The sequence below is a fragment of the Callospermophilus lateralis genome, chromosome 13 (assembly GCF_048772815.1).
Source record: "Callospermophilus lateralis isolate mCalLat2 chromosome 13, mCalLat2.hap1, whole genome shotgun sequence".
Classification (NCBI taxonomy): Eukaryota; Metazoa; Chordata; class Mammalia; order Rodentia; family Sciuridae; genus Callospermophilus; species Callospermophilus lateralis.
Window position 1 is genome coordinate 30,607,726 of NC_135317.1, and position 22,871 is coordinate 30,630,596.

The 22,871-nt window shown below is 38.1% G+C and overlaps 1 protein-coding gene across 1 annotated transcript in view; it reads right to left on the minus strand.

Moving 5' to 3' along the window:
• Nucleotides 1–22,871, minus strand: part of Myo3a (myosin IIIA) — a 194,772-nt gene that overhangs the window by 76,166 nt on the left and 95,735 nt on the right. The window contains exons 14-16 of the mRNA XM_076831740.1: nt 18,436–18,534; nt 18,223–18,337; nt 3,595–3,721 (exon numbers count right to left, since the gene is read on the minus strand). Of these exons, the coding sequence (XP_076687855.1) occupies nt 3,595–3,721; nt 18,223–18,337; nt 18,436–18,534 (341 nt within the window). The remainder of the gene's footprint in view (nt 1–3,594; nt 3,722–18,222; nt 18,338–18,435; nt 18,535–22,871) is intronic.

The window sequence follows — 22,871 nt, forward strand, 5'->3', positions numbered from 1 at the left end:
CATATCTAAGCTTTTTGACATATATTACTTAAGTGTTTTTCAAAAACTGGATCAATTACACTTCTATCACTCAAATGAAAGACCAAGAATTTCAACATAATCTCCTGGGTACTGTGGATTATAATTTTTAAGAATAGCCAATTTGAAAGGAAACATTGTCTTCTTAATATTTGATTTAAATTGATTCCTAGAAGCTGAACACTTTTCCTTTCATTTTTATTTATTATTTGTGGTTTTAATTTTGTAAACTGCCTTCTTTCATTGACATGTTCTGCTTTTCCCAATTTATGAGAGTTCTTTATAACTTAAAGAGAGTAATGTTTTGATATGTTAGTTGCAAATATTTTCTCGGCAATTTCCTTTAAGTTTTATTTACTATTAAATAGTTTTAATTTTTAGGTAGTGAAATAGCCATTTTTTAAGAAAATAATTTCTGCTTCTGGTTTTCTGAACATAAAACTTCATGTGGTTTTTCACATCAGGATTATATGTGTTAGGTGCAGGACAGGCTGAGTAAGCTGTCTGCAGGGCATGCCAAACAAAGTTAGCTGCAGGATGACCTGGCCACTCAAACCCTCTGTCTGGTTCTTTATCACCTGTTTGCTTCAAGCCCAAACGCCCAAGCCCCCCTCCCCCCCCCCCCCCCCCCGCCAAGGCTGAGTGTTTTGCCCCCCTGCTCAAGGCCGAACACTTAACCCCCTTGTGTGCCAACAAGGCATCTTGCAGACCCAGAGACCCTATTAGATTTGGGCTATAAAAACTCCCTCCTTCCAGGCCCCTCTCTCTTGCTCTCTCTTGCTATCTCTCTTGCTCTCTCTTGCTATCTCTCTTGCTTTCTCTCTCTCTCTCTTGCTCTCTCTCTCTCTCTCTCTCTCTCTCTCTCTTCTCTTTCTCTCTTTTCTCCTCTGTTGCACTGCTGCAATAAAGATCTCTTGGTTGCTCTGAGTGTTGTGGTCACTTATCTTTCAATATGAATGCTGGCTCCATTCCTCAGGGCTTGAGGTGAAGCAGAACATCGTGGTGGGAGAGTGTTGCAGAGGGAAGCAGCTCATATTATGGAGATCAAGAAAGCACAGAGACAGATTCCACTCTTCAGATACAAAATATTTACCCTATAGCCACGCCCCCAATTAACCACTTCTTCCAGCTACACCCCACCTGTCTCCAGTTACCACTCAATTAATCCTACCAGGGATTGACTCACTGATTAGGTTAAGATTCTCACAACCCAATCATTTCTTCTCTGAATCTTCTTGCATTGTCTCACACTTGAGCTTTTGGGGGACACCTCACATTCCAAACCATAATATCCCTCCTATGATACAGATTCCCTACTGATTTGCAATGCCATTTTTTCTAAACATTGTTTCCCACCAATCTGTCTACTTTTATTTTCCTATTGCCCATTCATCTGACTTATTTATCAAGTGTCTGCCACAGGCCAGACATTTCACCTGGTGACACACTGCTAGGTACAATGCTTCAAAAACAAAGTTGCAAACTTGATGATCTTTATCCAGAAGAATTGGAAGGCTAATCAAGCAGTTTAACTGGGAAGAGAGAGGGAGGAAGAGAGGAAAGGGGAGGGGAAGAGAGAGGTGGAGAGGGAAAGGAAGACAAAGAAAAGAGGTAGAAGAAAGGAGGAGAAAGAAGAGGAAGATCGAGAGCCCACTGACAAGTCAGTTAAGTGTTTTTGTAATGATCTGTGGCAGATAACCTGGAGAAGATTGGTTCCTGATGTAGAGTCAACAATTGGGAGGTCACTTAATTCAGGTAAGAGGTAACAGTTGAAACTTGGATGTTGTCTTGGTGGAGAACGGTGAAGATAAAGAGAAGTAATCAAATTTCACAGACCTTTATAGGATGGTATAGACAGAACCACTGCTGGATTGAAACAATGCATTTGTGAAACCATTTGGAATGTGGCTTTTGTTGGAGATAATTATTTTTAAGTTTAATTATGAACAATTTTAAGGTAAATTAGCAAAATTTCTTTATTCCACAAGTGGCTATTCAGAAAGTTGCTTGATTAATTTTCATTCTATTCATGTTAATATTAACATTAACATCTTTTGATCTATGACTTTCCTGATATATAGAACTAGATTCTTAATCATCAGAATCATTTTTTTAGTTTGGTTGCTTATAAGTGTATTCTTATCTACAACTGTTTTGGTTTGGATCTTAAATGTCTTAAATGTCCCCAAAGGCCCATGTGCTAAAGGATTAGTGGCCAATCTATGGTGCTATTAGGAGGAGGAGGAGAAGCGTTCAGAGGTGAAGTCTAGTGGAAGGAAGTTAGATCATGGGGGTGTGCCACTGAAGGGTACATTGGGACCCCAGCCTCTTCCTCTGTCTCTTTTTTCTTTCTGGTCACCATGAGATGAGCAGCTTTGCTTTACCACATGTTCTCTGCCATGATGTCCTACCTTGCCACAGCCACATAAGCAATGGGTCAATCAACCATGGATTGAGCCTCTGAAACCATGAGCCAAAATACAACATTCTTCCCTTTTAAGCTGATTTTTCTCAGATATTTGTCATAGCAGCAGAAAGCTAACACAACCACCTAACAGTACTTCATCTCATTCTGTTGGGTGTTGATAATGCTTCCAGTTATGAGCAGATGGAAATAATTTAATTTTATCAATGGAGTTGTCTGGTTATTTTTTTTCACTTTGATAACTTATTATCTCATGCTCCAATCAAATTAGTTTATAAATGGAAGATGAGAACCAGTTTCTTCAAGATTTCCAAGTACATGCCAATCATGGCATGCAAACTTTAAACCCTTGACCTACTCTATTATCAAGTTTATTCCAAATGCACAATAGGACACAAATGACACTCTTAAGGACAGGTTGAGATTAGGAGGTTTTCACATTTGGCCCTCTGAATTACCTTGAAACATCTGGTTCTGTTCCACAATGAGTATAATTCAGGAAAAAATATACATGAAAATATGTATCATAATACTTAAGGCTAGGTCTAGAACTTATGACAAATAAGAATTATGGGGACATATGCCAATATTATAAATAAAAGAATAGGGTGTCTTTTAAGTAGAAAAAAGCTGCCACTGGAATTATTAGTGGGATACCTTAAATTATTGGAATAATTCGTCAACCTCTGTTTTTAAGAGAAAACTTGATTTGAAGCAAGTACTACAATGTGCTTTTGTAAGCTAAGTAACTGAAAAATTAATTAACCCAGTATAAATGGGTATACAAAATTCATCTAGGAAGAAAACAAAGGTTTTATTACTTATAAAATGATAAGTTTTAAATACATGATATGACAAGTTTCTTTTGCATATCAATTAACTAAATTTTACCCACATTTTCACATCAAGATATAAACAGCTCCTAACTTAGTCAATAAAAGCTTTATGTTCAGAAATGTTTTCTACAGTTATCAGTTCACATACATGAAGATGTTTTAAATAATGGAGTTTAAAAATTTCATTTTACACAAATTGAATCTGAGTATCCTCTTAAGGATTCCATATAAGCATAATTGCTTGGAATTATCCTTATGTGACACCGAATAAGACTTGAGAAAGTTCAGTTTTGCATAGAAGACAATAAAACTCACAGTTCTCCAGAGCTGCATGATTGCAAATGTAGCTTTTGTCAATCTGGTGTTCAGTGGCCACAGAAGAAAATTCAATGTTTCCAACATTTAAGATGGCAGCAAGTATGCTGTAAACACTTCCCAGTTGCTGAAACACACCATAGAAATGTAAGTTAGCATCATTCTTCTCTTGACTACAGCAAGGTGGTGACTATGGCTGGGAGCAGCTGGAGAAGAAAGCCTCAGGTTCCAACATGAGAGGTCCTCCCACAGACTGTGGTGTCAGACTAAGAGACACAAGTAGGCAAGATCCATGCAGGCTTGCCCTCATTTGCTATTCTGAATTTAGAGGTGAGAACAGTGCCTGTTACCAAATAAGTACCCAAAATGTCTTATGAATGAAGATATGAATAAAAAATAGAAGCGAGCTCTCAGAGGAAACAGAAATATTCATTAGGTTATAGATAAACCTATCCTTGTGAAACCTTAGAACTTAGTGTGGTAGTTACCATATGTACATTTTCATGACATCATTTAACAGAGGCTATGTGCCTTGATGAAGAAGAGTAAGAAAAGAAAAATATAAAGATCCTGTCACCCAAGTCAATGGACATATATGACTTCAGGATAGGCATGAAAACTTTGGACCATCGCTTAGAGTTTATAGTTGTCATCACTTCTTTAATGTAAATTCATACATAATGTAGATTGAAAACATTCAGAAACACATATATACATACATATAACTCTTTTTAAGGTGCTGGAGGAATTTTGCCAAGGAACCTGATAATTCTAGGTGTTGTTCCAACTATGTTCATAGTGAAGTCAGGTAAAGAGACAAAATCCTTTATTGCTTTTTCAGGTTGATGTATTTATTCTAGCCCAGTTCCCATACTTAATAAAAATGATTATTTCATCTACTCTGACATTCCAAGTCAGGATGAACATTGGCTATAAAAAATATCTTCAAGGGTATCTATTCATTCATAAATAGCACACACATAGGGGCTGGAGATATAGCTCAGTTGTTAGAGTGCTTGCCTCACATGCACAAGGCCCTGGGTTCAATCCCCAGCACCACAAAAAAAAGTACACACACACACACACACACATACACACACACACACACACACATATATATATATGTGTGTGTGTATATATATATATTTCTGTCCAATATTTATGCCAGGCACCGTTGTAGTCACAGAAGATTCAGTAGCAGTAAGACTAAGGATTTTTATTTCCCTCTCTCTGATATTCTGTAACAAAACACTGATTTGGATTGAAGCTGGAAGTTCAGAAGACAGAAAAATGGTACAGGCTGAAAAGGAGTGAGACAATAAGAAAATAAGCAAATAGATAAACAAGACACTTCAATGCATAAAAGAGCCTATGAATAAAACAAAACAGAAAGGTGCAATGAAGAGTGACTGGGGTGGGCAGGAAGGGCCTTTCCAGTTGGGACCTCAGGGAGTGCTACCCTCGGTGGAGGTGACACTGAAGCTGAGGCCTGAGTGATGGGAAGGAGCCTGCTATGAAAGGAGCTGGAAACAGACTACCACAGGCAGAGGGAACCAGAGCTAAGCCCTTCCTTGAGCAAAGAAGGAAGATCTGCATGGAACTGGAGGAGGGAGAGGGAAGGGTAAGAATGATATGATAAGGATCTGGAAGGGTGAGCACAGGCTAGATCACCTGGGCTCTCTGGGGTTTGGATTTTATTCTAATTACCGCAACACTAACCCCCCCCTAGAGATTTCAAAGCAGGGAGCAACATCTCTGTTCTATTTTACATTGATGAGTTCGGCCACTATGCGGAGTTAATGGCAGGCAAGATGGAGAGTCAGGAGGCAACTGTGGTAATCTGGGTGAAAGATGACGGTGATTTGGAATAGAAAGAAAAATGGAGAGGATTAAATGGACTGGGGTATATTTTGGAAGCAGAACAATACATATGCCAAGAGATAAGGTCTGAATCACTTTTCCAAGAAAATCCTCCTGGTAAGGAATTGCCATCTGTCATGTGCATATCTTCTAGTGAAGTGACCAGCATGGGCTTCTGTGGCTTTTAGGTGGAGAAATTAATACAGATTTGATATTCTGCTGTATTTTTTTTTTTTTACTCAATGAAATCCGTAATAAGAATATTCCTTTCAGCAGTTTGTTGAAAACTGCTCTTTCAAAACTTTGCGTGTGTTTGTCTATTACAGATTAGAAAGTCAAGGTGTATAAACTCCAAAGTTGTATTTTTGACAGCATTTAGAGATTCATTATAGAGAATTACATGCTGAATAATTCCTATTCAATTGTGAGTATGACTGCAAAATTTACTGTGGGGCTCCCCTTGATGTTCTGTAATAAGAACATTGATTTGGATTGAAGCTATAGGTTCAAACACAAAAAAACCAAAAAACAAAAAACAAACAACAACAACAAAAAAACACCAGAAAAACCAAAAACAAGGCCGTGGCTCAGTGTGCCTTGCCAGTCAATGCATGGGCCTCAAAGGACCTTGGCCTCAGTCATAGGCATGGTCTTCACCAAGGGAGCAGTTGAGTTATCTGTGACCCAACAACGCATCACCTCTGTGGCTGACCATCACCAAAGAGACTCAAGTAATTATTTTTCATTAGAGAATTATAGTTATGCACCGTAGTTGAGTTCATTTTGCTAAACATACATGCATGGAATCCGATTTGCTCCATTTCAGTCTTGGGTGCCCCTGCTTTTCCCCCCTCCCCGCATTCTCCTACCTCTACTCTATTGATTTTCCTTTTGCTCATTCATTTATTTTTGATTGATGCTTTACACATTTACATAAAAGCAAAATTCACTGTGGTATATTTATATGCACACGTAGTGTGATATTTTAAAATTCATTCTACATTCCTCCCCTTTCCAGTTCCTCCTCCCTTCCTCTCCGTCTCCTTCTTCTACTTCACTGAACTTCTTTATATCTTTATGATATCTGATCCCCCACCCTCTTCTCCCTTATTTTAGTTGGGTTTCTTCAAGTGAGAGAAAAACATTTGACCCTTTATTTTCTGAGTCTGACTTATTTCACTCAGCATGAAGTTCTCCATTCCCATCTATTTACTACCAAATGCCTTACTAAGTAAAACTCCACTGTGTGTATACACCACTTTTCTTAATCCGTTCATCTGGTCTGGTTCTTTAATTTGGCTCTTGTGAATTATGCTGCTATAATTCTGCAGCTATATTGATATGGCTGTATCACTATAGTATGCTGACTTTAGTTCTTTTGGATAAATATCAAGTAGTAGGATAACTGGGTCTCCCAGTTTTTTGGAGAATCTCCATGCTGCTTTCCAGAGTGGTTGTACTAATTCATAGTCCCACCCAAAATATATGGGTGTACCTTTTCTCCACATCCTCACCAGCATTTATTATTATTTGTATTCTTGACAGGTATGAAATGAAACCTTAGTGTAGTTCTGATTTGCATTTCTTTGATTGCTAGAGATTCTGAACATTTTTTTTCACATATTTGTTGGTTAGCTGTGTTTCTCTTTTGAGAATTATTTGCTTAGTTCTTCTGCCCTTTAATTGGTTGGGTTATCTGTTGTTCTTGGCATTAAGGTTTTTGAATTCTTTATATATTCTGGTTATTTGCTGAGGAGTAGCTGGCAACGATTTTCTCCCATCCTGTAGGCTCTTTCTTCGTGTTCTTAATTGTTCAATTTGCTGTGCAGAAGCTTTTAATTTGATGGCATCCCATTTACTGATTCTTGGTTTTATTTCTTGAGCTTTAGGGAGTCTTGTTGAGAAAGTTGGTGCCTGCACCAATATGATGGAGTGTTGATCCTGTTTTCTTCTTCTAGCAATCAAAAAGTTTCTGGTCTAATTCCTAAGTCTTGAATCCACGGTGATTTGGTTTTTATGCCAGATGACAGGGATCTAGTTTCATTCTTCCACATATGGCTATTCAGTGTTTCTAGTACCAAAGGCTCTCTTTTCTCCAACATATGTTTTTGGGTCCTTTGTCAAATATCAGATAACTGTGAGTATGTACATGGGTTTGTCTCTGTGTCTTCCATTCTATTCCCTTGGTCTTTATGTCTATTTTTATGCCAATACCATGCTGTTTTTGTTACCGTAACTGTGTCATATAATTTGAGATCAGGCATTGTGACGTTTCCTGCATTGCTTTTCTTGCTCACTATTGCTTTGGCTCTTCTGGATCTTTTATTCTTCCAGATGAATTTAAGGACTGTTTTTTGCTTTCTATTTCTGTAAAGAGTGTCATTGGTATTTTTATGGAGATTACATTGAATTTGTATATTGCTTTTGGTAGTATGGCCATTTCAACAATATTAACTCTGCCTATCCAAACACATGGGAGGTCTTTCCATCTTCTAAGGTCTTCTTCAATTTCTTTCTACAGTTTTCTATAGTGTCCATCATAGAGATCTTTCACCTTCTTGGTCATTATTTCCCAAGGTTTTGTTTTTGTTTTTTGAGGTTATTGTCAATGGGATGGTTTTTCTGATTTCTAAGATGAATTGCCATTGGAATATAGGAAAGCTATTGATTTATGAAGGTTGATCTTGTATCTTGCTACTTTACTGAATTTATTTATCATCTCTAGAAGTCTTCTGGTGAAATTTTTTTGGGGGGTCTTCTAGATATAGGATCATGTCATCAGAAAACAGAGATAGTTTGACTTCTTTTCTTGTTTGTATTTCTTTACTTTTTTCCTCTTGCCTGATTACTCTAGATAGAGTTGGGAGAACTATATTGAACAGAAGTGCTGAGAGTGGACAGCCTTGTCCACCTTGGTCTATTGTTTTCTTTCCTTGATGCGTCTTTGTGGTGTCAGGGTTATACTGGCTTCATAGAATGTATTTCAGAATGTTTCTTCCCTTTCCATTTCATGAAATACTTTGAGACAGAGTGACATTAGTTCTTCTTTAAGAGTCTGATAGATCTCAGCTGAGAATCTCAGCTGATCTCATCTGGTCCCAGGCTTTTCTTTACTGGAAGACTTTTAATTGTGGTTTCAATTTCATTACTTGTTAATAGTCTATTTAGATTTTCTATTTTCTGTTTCAATTTGGTCAGGTCCTACATATCCAGAAAAATTATCAAAGTCTTCTAGATTTTCCAGCTTATTGGAATGTAAATTTTCAAAATAGTTTCTAGTAGTCCTCTGGACTTCAAAAGTGTCTCTAGTGATATCTCCTATTTTCTCCATTTCTGATTTTGTTGATTTCTATTATTTTTCTTGCTGTTGATTTCTATTTTCATTATATTATGATATGGCTCTATTTCATGTCTAATTTAATTTGAAAATATGTTTTTTTCTGATAATGATGTGATTAATACAATGAATATAAAGCTGTTGTTTATGAACTGGAGTGCAGAAAAAATATAGCATTTCATCAGAAAGCATAAGCAATGGTTAAATACAAATGGTAGAGATGTTTGTCTGTATATTGAATTTCAAATCCTACCTACCTAAATTTTTGTAAAAGTTGTTCAAAGAGGCTCTGATGAACACTGGGTAGGAATGATACCTGAAAGATGCCTAGTGGAGTGTGTGATACACTGGGTCACACAGCTAAATGATAGCTGAAATGTAGAACTTGGGACTCCTGGCAGACAGGACAGAGCACAGCTCTGAGAAATAATCAAGACCTCTGACTTGGATTAAATTCCTATACAGCAGTGGTTTTAAACTGGAGGTTGTGGGGAGGGAGAAATGATTCTGCCCCAGGGAACATTTGGGAATATCTGGAAACAGTTGACATTTTAGGGTATCTTGAGCTACTAGCCTTTAGCAGGTAGAGGTCAAGGATGCTGCTCAATGATCTATACTGCACAAGTGAGACCTCACAACAAAGAATTATCTGGCCCTAAATGTGCTGAGGTTGGGAAACTGTCATATGAATAATCAGGATCTAGACCCTGGACAAAGTCTCAAATTCCCTGTCCCAAAGAAAGGTCCTGAACTTTCAGCCTTCGATCCCCACAGTAGGAAAATATAAAAGTAAGAAAAAAAGTATTGAATAAAGTCAAGTTCATAATACCCATTTTGGGTTATCCTGTGTTCCCTATGTTTCATATGTTAAAGTCCTAAGATACAGAGCCTTCAAATGTGACCTTATTTGGAAACAGGGTCACTGCAGATGCCATGAGTTAAGATGAGGTCATGTTGGAGTAGGCTGGGTCCTTATTCCAACAGAACTGATGTCCTTTTAAAAAAATACCCCATGAAGAGAGAGACACACAGGGCGAATACTGTGTGAAGATGGGTGAAGGCAGAGGGCTGGGTGATACATATGTAGTATGAAGAATGCCAAGGTTATCAGAGAACCACTAGGAGAAGCAAAGAACAGATGTCCATTACAGTCCTCAGAAGCCAACCCTGCTGAGATATTGATCTCAGACTTCTAATCTCCTGAACTGCCAACAATAAATTCCTGCTGTTAAAGCCACTCAGTTTGTGATACTTTGTTACGGCATCCCTAGAAAACAAATACAGGATCAATGCTTTTTTTTAATCAAATATATGAAGAAGATATATAATTGCAAATATTTTCTTTTACTTTGAAAGGCTTGAAACCTTTAAAAATATCAGAGACATAGTAAGTAATTTGACAATTTTTGTGACTTAAAATTAAATGCTTATTTGATGTGACATGGTTTTAATTTGAAAAATATAACATAACTTGATTGGAAATTGCCTTCAAGTGTGTAAGGTGACTTGATTTACTACATTAATAATTTTGAATTATTAGATTTTCAGGTTAATAAGTTTAAGTGCTTACGGAGAGTTAGTTAAATAATTAGGAAGTTTAGGGCGTGTTTATCCATCTTGTAAGCCAGCACGGTCAGAGTGAATAAGAAGTTATCTAAGCGGAACTTTCAAGCTCAAGGAAAAAACGAGATACTTGGTTTTAAAGTCATTAATATACTGAATTAAGTAAATACAAGTGACTGTAAATAGTCCTTTTTGAGTACAAATGTGACTTCTTTGAGCAGCAAAAAACAACTATCACTATACAACTATAATGAATCAATAAAAATGGTTTAAAAAAATATCAGAACAGCCTACACTTTGCTTCATGATTATCCATGACGTTCAAGGTCAGGTTCAGATTCACAAACGTGATCGGTGCACATACTCGCCTCTGGAATTATGTTCCTAACCAGTTTCCTTGCCTCCAGTCTTGCCCTTCTCCAATCCATCCTCCACATGGCTCTCAGAAAGATTTCTTTTCTAGCAGGCAAATCAGGGCATCTTAAGTCTCCAATTAAAATCTTTCCATGGGCCCTCTTCCCTTAGGGATAAAGTTCCAGCTCCTCACACAGGCATGCAGAGGAGAATTCTGATCTTCTTGTGTCTGTCACTCTGTTCTCATTTCCAGCTACTGTTATCTCACATTTTCAGCCAGCCAAAAGCCACAGATACTTGGTTTAAAATTCATTAACATACTGAAGTCCTTAAAATCCTTCCATGACTTCCATGTTCTTTCCATACCTGTTTCTGGTTACACTGTCCTTTCTTCCATGTCTTTCACATGATGTCTTTAAATCTTTTACTGACTAACCCTAAAATTCATGTTTCTATAAAACTCTCTGTTTGAGACCATAGGATTGCCTACACTTTACTGAAAGTACGCAATGATGCCTCGTGTATTTATCCTCTATCAGACTATGAACTTATTGAGAATAGAGACGACTAATTCATCTCCCATCTCTGGCTCAGGGCTTGGTACACATCTGGAACTCAATAAATGCTTGTCAAACTATTTTGTCTTGTGTCAATCAAGTGACAGTACAATATTCTCCACTTTTCAAACAGAATCTCTCTTTTATTTGTCTCATTTAACATAAGACTAGTTTATAATGATCTTAATCTTATATTGTCTTCCTCAGAATTTTCTTTTCATCTAAACGTCCCCTCCTTTTGGCCTCAGGCTTTGCACCCTGAGTTCACAGTTGGATTTGTTGAGAACCTTATATTCAGACAAGCTGTTTTCTTCTAAAAGTCAGTTCACTCTCTAAATGACACAACCCCAGGGTTGGAGAAGGCCCGACGCCCTTGCCTCATGGATGTTTCAGCCTGCGCTGGGGAGATGGAGGCTGGTGCACGTGGTCCTTTTGGTAAAATCCACACTTCATGCCTAATTGAAAGGCACATGAGGGAGTGGTAGGAAAGGGACCATTCCTGGACCTGCCAGCAGGGAGAGTTCACCATGGATCAGGACAAGGTGGTTCCCTCCCTGGAGAACATGGTTCCACTCAGTCTAGTCCTAGGACAGTGGAGTACTGATGATCCCAGTGAGAAAAGACAGAGGTGGCAGACTTGGGAGGAGGAGCCTGGGGTCCGGATGTTATCAGAGCTCACACACATCAGGCAAGTAGGAACTGATGGGAGAGAAGGGAAACTCTGTAAATAGCATTTGCAGCTGTTAGTACATACGGGATATTATGCTCTCTATTCTTAGGTTGAATTCTGCTGATACTTAAAGCAATAAAATGGCATGAGCAATCTGCAAGGACTAGAATGAAATTAAATGGCCTTCAATTTTAGTCATAAGATCATAGTTAATGAGAGTTAGAAATGACTCAGAAATTAACCATCCCTCTCCTCTCCTCTTAGATCAGACAGGTTTAGCTATTAGTCTAAGGATACACAGCCAGAAGCAAACAGTGCCAATGACATTAACCCAGGGATCTTGAACCTCTAGCACACAGATATTTTTATTATACCATCTGCCTCCCTGGTCCTGATATTCAGTTCAAGTCATCAATGTTGTCTGAATCTTGATATTCTAGAATTGTAACTTGTTGCGTTCTTTTTGAGTGAAAACAACTATGTATCAAATTATTGTTTTTAAAGTACTAATATTATTAAATTATTATATCAATAATAACCAACTTAAAGGGAAATACATAACCCTCCCACCCCAGCCAAAACCAATTTCTAAAAAATGAATTGATTCTATTTCATGGAAATTCAGAGCTTTGTATGATGCTTGGAAATATTTAATTTTGATCCTAGGCTCTTTCATAAATATTATTTGATCCTAACTAAAATCACAACTGATTTACCTAAAGCAAAAAAAAATGCCAGTTTGGGATTTTAGACTACCATAAGAAATATAAGTAAAATCACAGCAGAAATGATGGGCATTCTCATAGACATAGGACTCTGTGCAAAGAAAAACAAAAATTCCTGTTATGATAGGGTCTAAATGAGCTGGTCCAAAAATGGTATCCAAGTGAATTGAGTCATTGAACTACTAATCACTTATTTTAAAACTCTGGCAGGATAATGCCTAGGAAATCATGTGGTTTAGAGATTTTCAAGTTTTCCCATTTGTGTTATTTTTAGAGAACTTCTAATTCTGATTTGCCTGTCATTCCTTTGGATCATGCTGAATCACAAATGACACGTGGATTGTAAACCCTGGGATTGTTTAAAGAGACATATACCCTGTGGGTGCTGTCGATACTCCTAAGAGAAAGCAGAAAGGAAAAGAAAGGGAGACAGACTCTGTCCTGGGAGTCACCAAAATTGTGCAGGAGTGAGCAGAGACCTCCGCAGAGTGCTGTGCTCAGAGCTCGTGAGAACCCTGATCTCTCACTTGATGTCCAAAGCTGCCTCTTTCCAAAATGGATTTGAAACAGCAACTGACAAAGAACAGACCCAAGAAACCAGGAAGACAGCATTTAAAAAATCAGGACTAGAATAAAAGAGAAACAAACACCCACTCAGTTTAATTCTAGGGTTTCAGAACCAGGCCAGTCTGCCCTGCTAACTCTCAGAGACCACTGCACCCACAGAAGTCACCCTGTACTGGATTAAAAGTCTTGATGTATTATCTAGCTGCTTTTGAAACAGAAACAGATGTTATTACAGTATCCTTTATCCTAAAAGACAGGTTTGGATGTTCAATAAACCCTGAGTATGTATAAATTTGGAACATGCAGTTTTGAAATGAATTCTACTTGTCAGTAGATGCTAACTGCAAAACTGGTTTAATTTTAATGTTACTAAACATTGCTCTACTAAGCAAGAGAAAGTAGTTGAACCAAATATAAGCGAAACATTTCCTCTAATGACTGGAACTTAGAAGTAAACAAACCAATTAAAAATGATTCCTTGCTTCTAAGATAGCAACCTCTGGGGGAGTGGATTGGTAAGAAGCAGATCAGCACTTCTGGTGAGAAAAATCTGGGAAAAGGACTACAAACGGGCTCATCCACAGGTCCCAAATAGGCTGGCTACCATGAGTGATGTGCAGCATTCTCCAATTTGGAAGATGCCCCGAGATACAATTTTCTTCTCCCGCTTTCCGCTAACCAGGCACCCAACAGAGCCAAGCCACCATCCAAAAAGAGCATCTATTCTTAGTAATACAGATCTTATGAGCAAGGAGTAGGGAAAAGGACATATGCTGCTTTTTTCTTTATTAAATGCACCCCAAATAAATTGACTTTGCTTTAAGCCAGGGTACTCTTGGTGCTTAAATAGGTTTGTCTTTACAGGTATAAGATGAGGGAAGGGTGAGGACCAGCTTGGAAGAGTCTAGGGTGGGGGAAGTGATAATGGAAAAGACTGAATTTGAATTTTTGCTGGGGTAAGTGGGAAGTATGCAACCGGAAGTTGCCATGCCAGGAAAGGGTTGAGGTCGGGGTAGGGTTAGGGTTAAGCTAACCAACATTCTGCCGGCTACAGCAGCAAATGGAGGGTTTTTACTTCTGCTGCAGCTAATCTAAGGATTATATTGTGCTGAAAAACTTAGGGGAAGATAATACTTTGATCCCTTGAGGCAGAATAAGAACAGAAGATTCAAGGGGTCCCCTATGACAGTTGGGGCCATGGATTACAGCACAAGAATGGAAAAATGTTTGGAAGAGAGAAGCACATGGAAAACCCTTGGGTGCCTCTTGGGGCTTGTCTGCATTCTCTGGATGGGGGGTCATATACTGCTTCACACGACTGAAGTTCACATCCTTCTTCTAGAGCTAAAGTCCCTACAAACACATTTATTTCAGTAGTAATACAAGTATCTATTTTCCTGAAATGTATCAGAGTCATCTCTGACTCCAGATGCTACAATTCAAACCTCATTCCCAAAAGGCACTCAGGTAAGGTCAACAGCACAGATTGCAGCATGACTTGATGTCCATAACCAGACCTCCTGCCAGGTAGAGTGTATGCATACCACTCTACCCTGCACATGAGCTATCCATATATGCTTAGTGATCTCTCAGTTGTTCAACTCTTACTCAATCCTCCTTGTTTTTATCTGAACTCTCAAGCAAAGGCTGCTATTTGTCAAGCACATTCTGCTGTTCTTTGTACATCCACCTAGTCATCCTGTACCATTCCTGTCTCTTTTATTTGGGTAGGAGGTAGAGGGACAGTGGAATGAAATTCACACACTGGCCGCTTTAGGAAACAGGCACACTCTCTAGAAGAAAGTTCTTCACTGTAACATATTACAGATAAGAACAGAGTCTAAAAGCTTCTGTAAAACCCCTTGGAGGCCTTATATAAGCAATGGATTTTTGTTCTGTTTTAAAGCCTGAAAGCTATTTAATGCATCAGTAGAGGAAAGGGCTCCAGACATCTCTATTCTGCCTACAGACCACAGATCCATTGATTTCCCAGACGACAGCTTCAGTTTAGTCGTTTCAGAGTGGACAGCTGTCAGCCCAAAGCTCCAGGTAGGGTCCATCAATCAATGAAGAGAATCTGTCATTTAGAAATGAAGATGGTTAAGTTGGAGCTTCTACTTTGGAACAAAAAAGTTACTCAACTTCAGCTCAAGAATTCCTATGAGTAAAGTATTGACCTAGGAATGGGCTCAACCTCGGTTTGTCACGGGTCTAGAGAACAATTTCCTTCTTGTCCTTATGATTCACAATGTTCTGCCAAAAAAGTGAGAACTCTTTGGGGGAAGTCATTACAAAAATGTTCCCTGTGGTCCCAAGAGGAGTTAATTCTCTTTGATTGGTTCTAGAAACATCCTTCCAGGTCCCTGCTGGCTCTTTAATCTCTCTCACTTATCTGTCCCTATGACCAATTAATTCATCTAGAAACAGTTACCCCTGTTTGTTGAGAACTCAGGCCAGGAACTCTTTAAGTCCTGAGGCTGTAAAATAGCCAGGCAGGAAAGAGTCTCTCCATCAAATCTAAATTCCTCTTGGCTCTAGAGAAGGGTCACATTAGAAAAACTTACCCTAAAAATCCAGTGGTTCACAGCTGTTTCATTTGCCTATGACATATCAGATTACTCTGAATAGTCACTGTTAGAGATACTGTCTAAATCCTTAGTCAAGTCCAATGACGTTCATTGCATAGTTGTTTTGATTTCTCATTTCTTCAGTTAGAGAAGTCAATCTGTCCTATCATTATTTTTTTCCAACTTTATAAAACAAAATCTTTCAAAAATCCCCCATTAATAGCTATTAAAAAATAACTGAGACTCCTTTTGAACCTATGTATTCTTATTTTATCAAAGATCTGCCTGGAATATCTCTGAGTTGTAATGTTAGCCTTGGGGAGTTGAATTGCTGGAGATCTCTAGTAACACTGTGGACAAAGATCACCCTGGATTGACCTAACCCTCCCCCAATTTTGAATAAAAAGAAAAAAGCACATTTATCTGTCCTTCTCTAGCCTCAACCAGTCAGTAAAGATCACAGATCACACTCATTCCCTGGAAGCAAAGTTTTGAGAATATTGTTTCTCGGGTTGGTATCAAAGATACCCAAGATGGAAGCTAAAGCTTTCAAAGACAAGGCAGGACTGGGAAGCCATCTGTCACTCTAGCTGCAATGACAAAAATTCTGTATTTGGACAAAATCCTCTTGGCAGCAAACTTTATTGTATGCCAAGAACAATTATGTCTTTAGAAATATTACTTTCTAACAAGCAAATGGATCACGGGACTAAATATTATTGTTGACAGTCTTCTATTTTAGAAGGTAACTGCTATAATCTGAATTTTCTCTCTCTCCAAAAGGCCCACATGTTAAAGACTTGGTCCATAGAGTGGCAGTGGGAGGTCACAGAACCTTAGGGAGGTGGGATCTAGTGAGAGGTCTTTAGGTCATTGCGGGTGAGTCCTTGAAGGGAACTGTGGGACCCTAGCTTCTTCCTCTCTTTCTTCAATCCCTGTTTTGTGATATAAGTGGTTTTGTTCCATCACACATTTCTGCCATGATGTGCCATCTCACCACAGGCCTAAAGCAATGAAGCATCACAGTTTGATGATTCATAGACTAGAATCATCAAAACTTCAGCTAAAACATACCTTTCCTCTTTATAAGTTAATTATTTCAGGCATTTCATTACAGGGATGGAAAGCTGACTAACACAGGAGTTAACAGTACCCTAAAAGCAGACTACAAAATGATGAGATTCAATAACTTCACTGTACATACTTGGAATTATTTTGTAAAGTTTCACTTCTATCATCATCTCCACATTTTATATCCTGCTGGTAATATTTTCTAAAATTTTCAAGAGAATTGGGCTTTTTTTTTTTTTAAGCTTACTCTCTTAGAGATCTGATAACCCAAGGAATCTCAGTAAACACATTACCTGTTTAAAGCTGCAGGAGAGTGGAGAGTAATTTATGAAAATTCAATGAATAGCACAGTATTTTCCTGAAAGTGTTCATCTAAAAGACTGTTTCACATTCAGAGTGAAGTTTTCTTTTATTATAGGATTCCAATCAACAGAGCAAATAGGAAACTACAAAAAGAAGAGTTTGAAAGCTGCTCTAAAAGCCCTCAGGAGTCCCTATTAAATGAGATAATTTGGTGTAAAATCAAAAAATTCAACCCACAGGACAGAAGGAAATTTTTATTACTCAGAGATATACTTATAGCCTTAAGTATATTCATTATTAAATTAGAAAAAATGAAAAAATAAAGGAAATAAATCTCCTTAAGGAAAGAAAAAAAAAAGAAGAAGCCAAATGACTGAATAAAAATGTAAAAAAGCTGGGCACAGATTATGCCTGAAATCCCAATGGCTAAGAATCAGAGTTCAAGGCCAGCCTCAACAACAGCAAGGCACTAAATAACTAAGTGAGACCTTGTCTCAGGGCTGCGGATGTGGCTCAGTGGTTGAGTGTCCCTGAGTTCAATTCCTGGTAAATCCCCTCCAAGAAAAGGAAAAATATCGATATCAATAATACTGATAATGAAAAATTTATAAGATATGCAAACGTATCCAACCGTTTTGGTTTTTCATTTTTAAAAATAAAGATTGAAGACTCTTTGTAAGCCCAATTAAAGATAAAAGATTAAGGTCAGAAATTATATATGGTTAGAATGAGAAAGGAAACAAAGCCAGAGATACAGGATAAATTTAAAGGATTATAAGAAAATTCAGCTAGCAAATTTATGCCATCAAATTTGATTATTATTACTTGACAAATTTCAAATAACTCCAAAGCAAAGAAAAGTTGAATGGATAATTACCATAGAAGAATCAGAAACATTATAAAAAGACTATAATATCAAAAAGGCCCCAGGAAATGATGCTATGTAAAACACTTAGCACAGTGCCTGGCATATATTAAATACTTAATAAATGCTCACTCCTGTCCTTAGCGATGACAGAAAGATACTTTAAGTTCAGAAGTCTTTCATACTTACCTCCATTGTAAAGCCTATGACTTTGAAACACTGCTCAATTAATTCATACTGGGCTTTATAGAAACTATTATTCATCATGTCCTGTACTGATCTGAGTTGATCATTGTGTAGGTACCTGAAATAAAGTATACAAGGACAAGTGAAAAAAAAAAAAACCCTAAAATTAAATGGATATGAGGATATTTCTTATGGAAGTACAACCTGGTAGATTACCTGGGAGGCTTATTTTCGGGCAATTTGTAAAGGGCCAGTTTCTTCTTTTCAGCTAAACCAGCATAAATGTAGTAAAAGATATGAAAATTTTTTTCTCCACTGGGAAAAAAAAATAAAACATTTTCAGTAAGGTGGTTAGTAAGAACATTAATTAATTGTTAAAATACTTGACAATGCAATTATTAGAACAGAAAGAACTTTGAGTGCCTGAATACTCCATTCTGGCTTTCTGTGTTTGTTTCTGTCGCATTATTTCCAATAACCACCATCAGTAAATTCCACCCACCATGATAAACAGTTGATATGAATCATTCAATGTCTGTCTGTGGGTGATTTCCATCATTGTTCTAGACACTGGGAACACAGCAGGAGCAAAGCAGTCAAGAATCCCTAACTTCTTGGAGTTTACTTGTCAGGGGAACAGACAGGAAAAGAAATAAATAAAATATATAGCATGGCAGCTGGTGATAAATGTTGCATTCTCTAACATATCCAAGGTCAAGGTCAAAAACCACCCTGAGGTAGGCGTGGTTTCCCCATTTTACATATCAGGAAAATCAGACTAAGAGCTACCAAATTCCCCCAAGGTCACAGAGTTGATGACTATTTTGGATGCAAACCAGGTCTATTTGACTCCATAGTTTGGGTCTTTAAACATATTTTTACACTATCTTTTTGAGGCTCAGTTTTCTCACCTGTGTGAAGAGTCTCTTTCTTATAACTCTCAAATTCTATGACCTTGAGGCTCTAGGTATAAAGACCATTTTCCAGATGCTGTAATAACACAATGAAGGGAATAGGGATCACAATAGGTTGAGTGTCTGGCTCAGGATGTCCCACAACTTGTTTGCTGGGACTCCAGGGTCCCATCCCCTTCTCCTCTTTCCCTTAGTTCCTCCTTTCACTCTGATGGGCTCTTGTTATGGGTGGTCCTAAATCCTCCCTTGACTACACATTCCACTATCACTAGCTGGGGTTGGGTCAGGGGAGGGTTCTTCTTAAAAGGGTTAAATTAATTGTAATGCCTCAACTGTCAAGGCTTTGTTAACCTTGCTTCCTTCTATTATTTTTCCTCTTTCTGTTAGTCTTAAATTGATACCATTACAAATCTCTGGATGTGACCACTGGGGCAGGTTTTTAAAATCCTACATTATTGCTCTTCTCTTGCCTGCCCTAGGATGACAGAGCTGTCTTAGGATGTCTCTGTCTCATCATGCCCCATTACTGTCTGGATATCAGGTATGCTCCAAAAGTCTCTGTGTTAATGCAGGAATATTCAGAGGTGAAATGATTAGATTTTGAGGGCTCTGATCTAATCAGCCCACCCTAGTTTGAATGGACTAACTTGGTGTTAACTATGGGCAGGTGGGGCCATGGGGGTGGGGTGTCCCCTGGAAGGGTTCATGTTCCCTGGGGCCCCTTCCCTCCACCCCCTCCTCTCTCTTGGCTTTCTGGCCACCATATGTGGAGCAGTGCTTTTCTACCATACCCTTTCACCATGATGTTCTGCCTCTTCTTGAGCCCAGAACAGTGGAGTTGGCCATTTATAAACTGAAATCTCTGAAACCACAAGCCATAATGAACGTTTCCAGGTGTTTCAGTCACAGAGACAAAAGCTGACTAACACACTCCCTACTCCAGGGCAGCAAGTCTTTCCCGCTTTGAGACACTCCTCTCCTCCTTTCCCTTACCTCCTTCATAGCCAGAGTCAATGAACTCAGGGGCCAATGAAATATTTTCAGAAAAGGAATACTATTATAAAGTTGTTATTTTTTTTCTTGAACAAGGGAGCTTTTAAAAGCTTTTCCACTTGAAGTCCATGGAACAGGAAAAGAGTATACTTGATAATATGCATAATTCTACACAAATTGTTTTACTTAAAAGGTCAGAATGTATTTTAAAACTTTCCTAGGTCTTCTCCTCCTGCATATGATATGCAATATAATTACAGAGGAGATGGAAATTTAATCTTTTCTCATTAGAAATTATTTATTCTTTCCACACCCAGAAATTTTCAACAGTAATTCAAATATATACATATAGATTTCCTTTTTCAAGGATGCAATAAAAGATGTTTGGAGTTTGGGGAACTCTGTGTCTTTATTTAATAATCTCTATTAAGGGCAATGAAAAGGTAAACTTAGAAGAGAGAAGGATGTACACATTTGGGCATTAATTATGCAGAGCTATCTGTTGAGACCATAATATCAAGATTCTGTCAAAAACCATTACAAAAATGATTTTTGTATCAGCTCAGTTTGGGGCTCTAACACATAATAACATAGTTAAAGGTTTGACATCTGCAATATACCAACAACAATTTAAATATTCCCTTGTGTTTTTCCTGAAAATTAATAAATAAAAATACTTAGTATGAACATACAGAATTTGATAAAGTGACTAATACAGGTCACTGTTCTTTTTTGTTAGCATTTGAAAAAGAAGGAAGGAGTTTTCAAGTAGATACAAGTAACAATGCTATTGATTAATACACATTCTGGATTGAAATTCTTCCTTGTGTCTGGTAGGGAATAATATAACTAAGCCTTGGAAGAGAGTTCAAGTGTCCAGGAAATCCACATCTTTCAAATGTTGGGTCAGAGGGAACAAAGCTTGAGGTAAAATAGCAACAGGGGAAGAAAAAACAGAGGAGAGGTGAAAAGTCATTAGGGTGACCTGAGAGATGAATTCAACACACCTCCACAAGTACTTAGATGGCAAAATGAAGGGAAAATCAGATTTCCACAGCTAGTGAGGACACTTCCGAAAGAGAGGGACTTATGGGAAAAGACACAGGTTTAAGATATAAACTAAGCTGTATCTGAGATGGCAGCAGGATATATAACAGGCAATGGAAAGGTAAACTTAGAAGAGAGAAGGATGTACACATTTGGGCATTAATTATGCAGAGCTATCTGTTGAGACCATGATATCAGAAGAATTAAAAAATAAGGGAAAGAGAATAAAGAACAAAGAACTCAAGGACAAATCTTGCAAAGGCCCATTTTAAGACTGGATGGACGAATTGAAGTCGGAGAAGAAAAATTCGGAGAGAGACAGAAGGAAAACTAGGATAAACCAGTTGCAGAACAAGGAAGTGAGGGTTTCAAGCAGATGTGGTTTGCAGGTTAGATGCTTATAGGAGAACTGGCAGGACCTTTCTTCAGAATTGGTCCAAATTACATGTTCCAAGCCCCTCTCTGTTGCTTGCTGCAACTGCAAGTATGAGTTCAACCAACTAGAACATTGCACATGAGCAAGGTTAGAACAAAACTAAAAGTTTTGTTTAGTTCTCATCTTTTCCCACCACAAGATAATGAAAATTCTCTAAGCTTAGCACAGCATATAATTTAGTTTGTTTTGTTCCAATGAAATCACATTGATGGCTCCGTGTATCACATCTTTAACACTCAAGTGATGCAATGTACAATTAGTGAAATGACTCATAAATGTAGACACAAAATTAGTGGATTTCTCTTTAATTGCCAGTTTACATTTACTGAGAATTGTAATTTGACAAGACCTGGAGATACTGTGGGAAATATACTGACCTTCAGTGGATAAACAACCAGAGAGTTAAAACAATGAGAAAAGAATCCATCTCCAAAGATTACCCCTCTCAGGTCCTCTCCCAAGCCCCATGAAAGTTGCACTTGAGAGGGCCCCATGGCATCTCACACATGCCGACGTGACCAGTGTGCCCCAGGTCAGGACTGCCTGGAGCAGAAGTAGGGTCTCAGTGAACTACCAAATATCATCTCTCTGACTCTGGCCCCACTTGCTTTGTGGATCTGTTAATATTATTTTTTCTTTTTATTGGTTGTTCAAAACATTACAAAGCTCTTGACATATCATATTTCATACATTAGATTCAAGTGGGTTATGAACTCCCATTTTTACCCCAAATACAGATTGCAGAATCACATCAGTTACACATCCACAATTTTACATAATGCCCTATCCGTAACTGTTGTATTCTGCTACCTTTCCTATCCTCTACTATCCCCCTCCCCTCCCCTCCCATCTTCTCTCTCTACCCCATCTACTGTAATTCATTTCTCTCCTTGACTATTTTCCCATTTCCCTCACAACCTCTTATATGTAATTTTGTATAGCAATGAGGGTCTCCCTCCATTTCCATACAATTTCCCTTTTTTCTCCCTTTCCCTCCCACCTCATGTCTCTGTTTAATGTTAATCTTTTCTTCCTGTTCTTCCTCCCTGCTCTGTTCTTAGTTGCTCTCATTATATCAAAGAAGACTATTTTTGAGTTCCATTCAGTCACTTGCAGAAAAGTTCACCTGCCTTGGACCCTGAGGATCATCTTTGCATCTCAGCCTCAACTACCCTTGAACTTGTGGCAAAGTCTTCACAAGGGTGCAGCTTAATTCATCTGAGAAACTTTTGAACTTTTGAAAGAATGGCCAGTAACAAGGT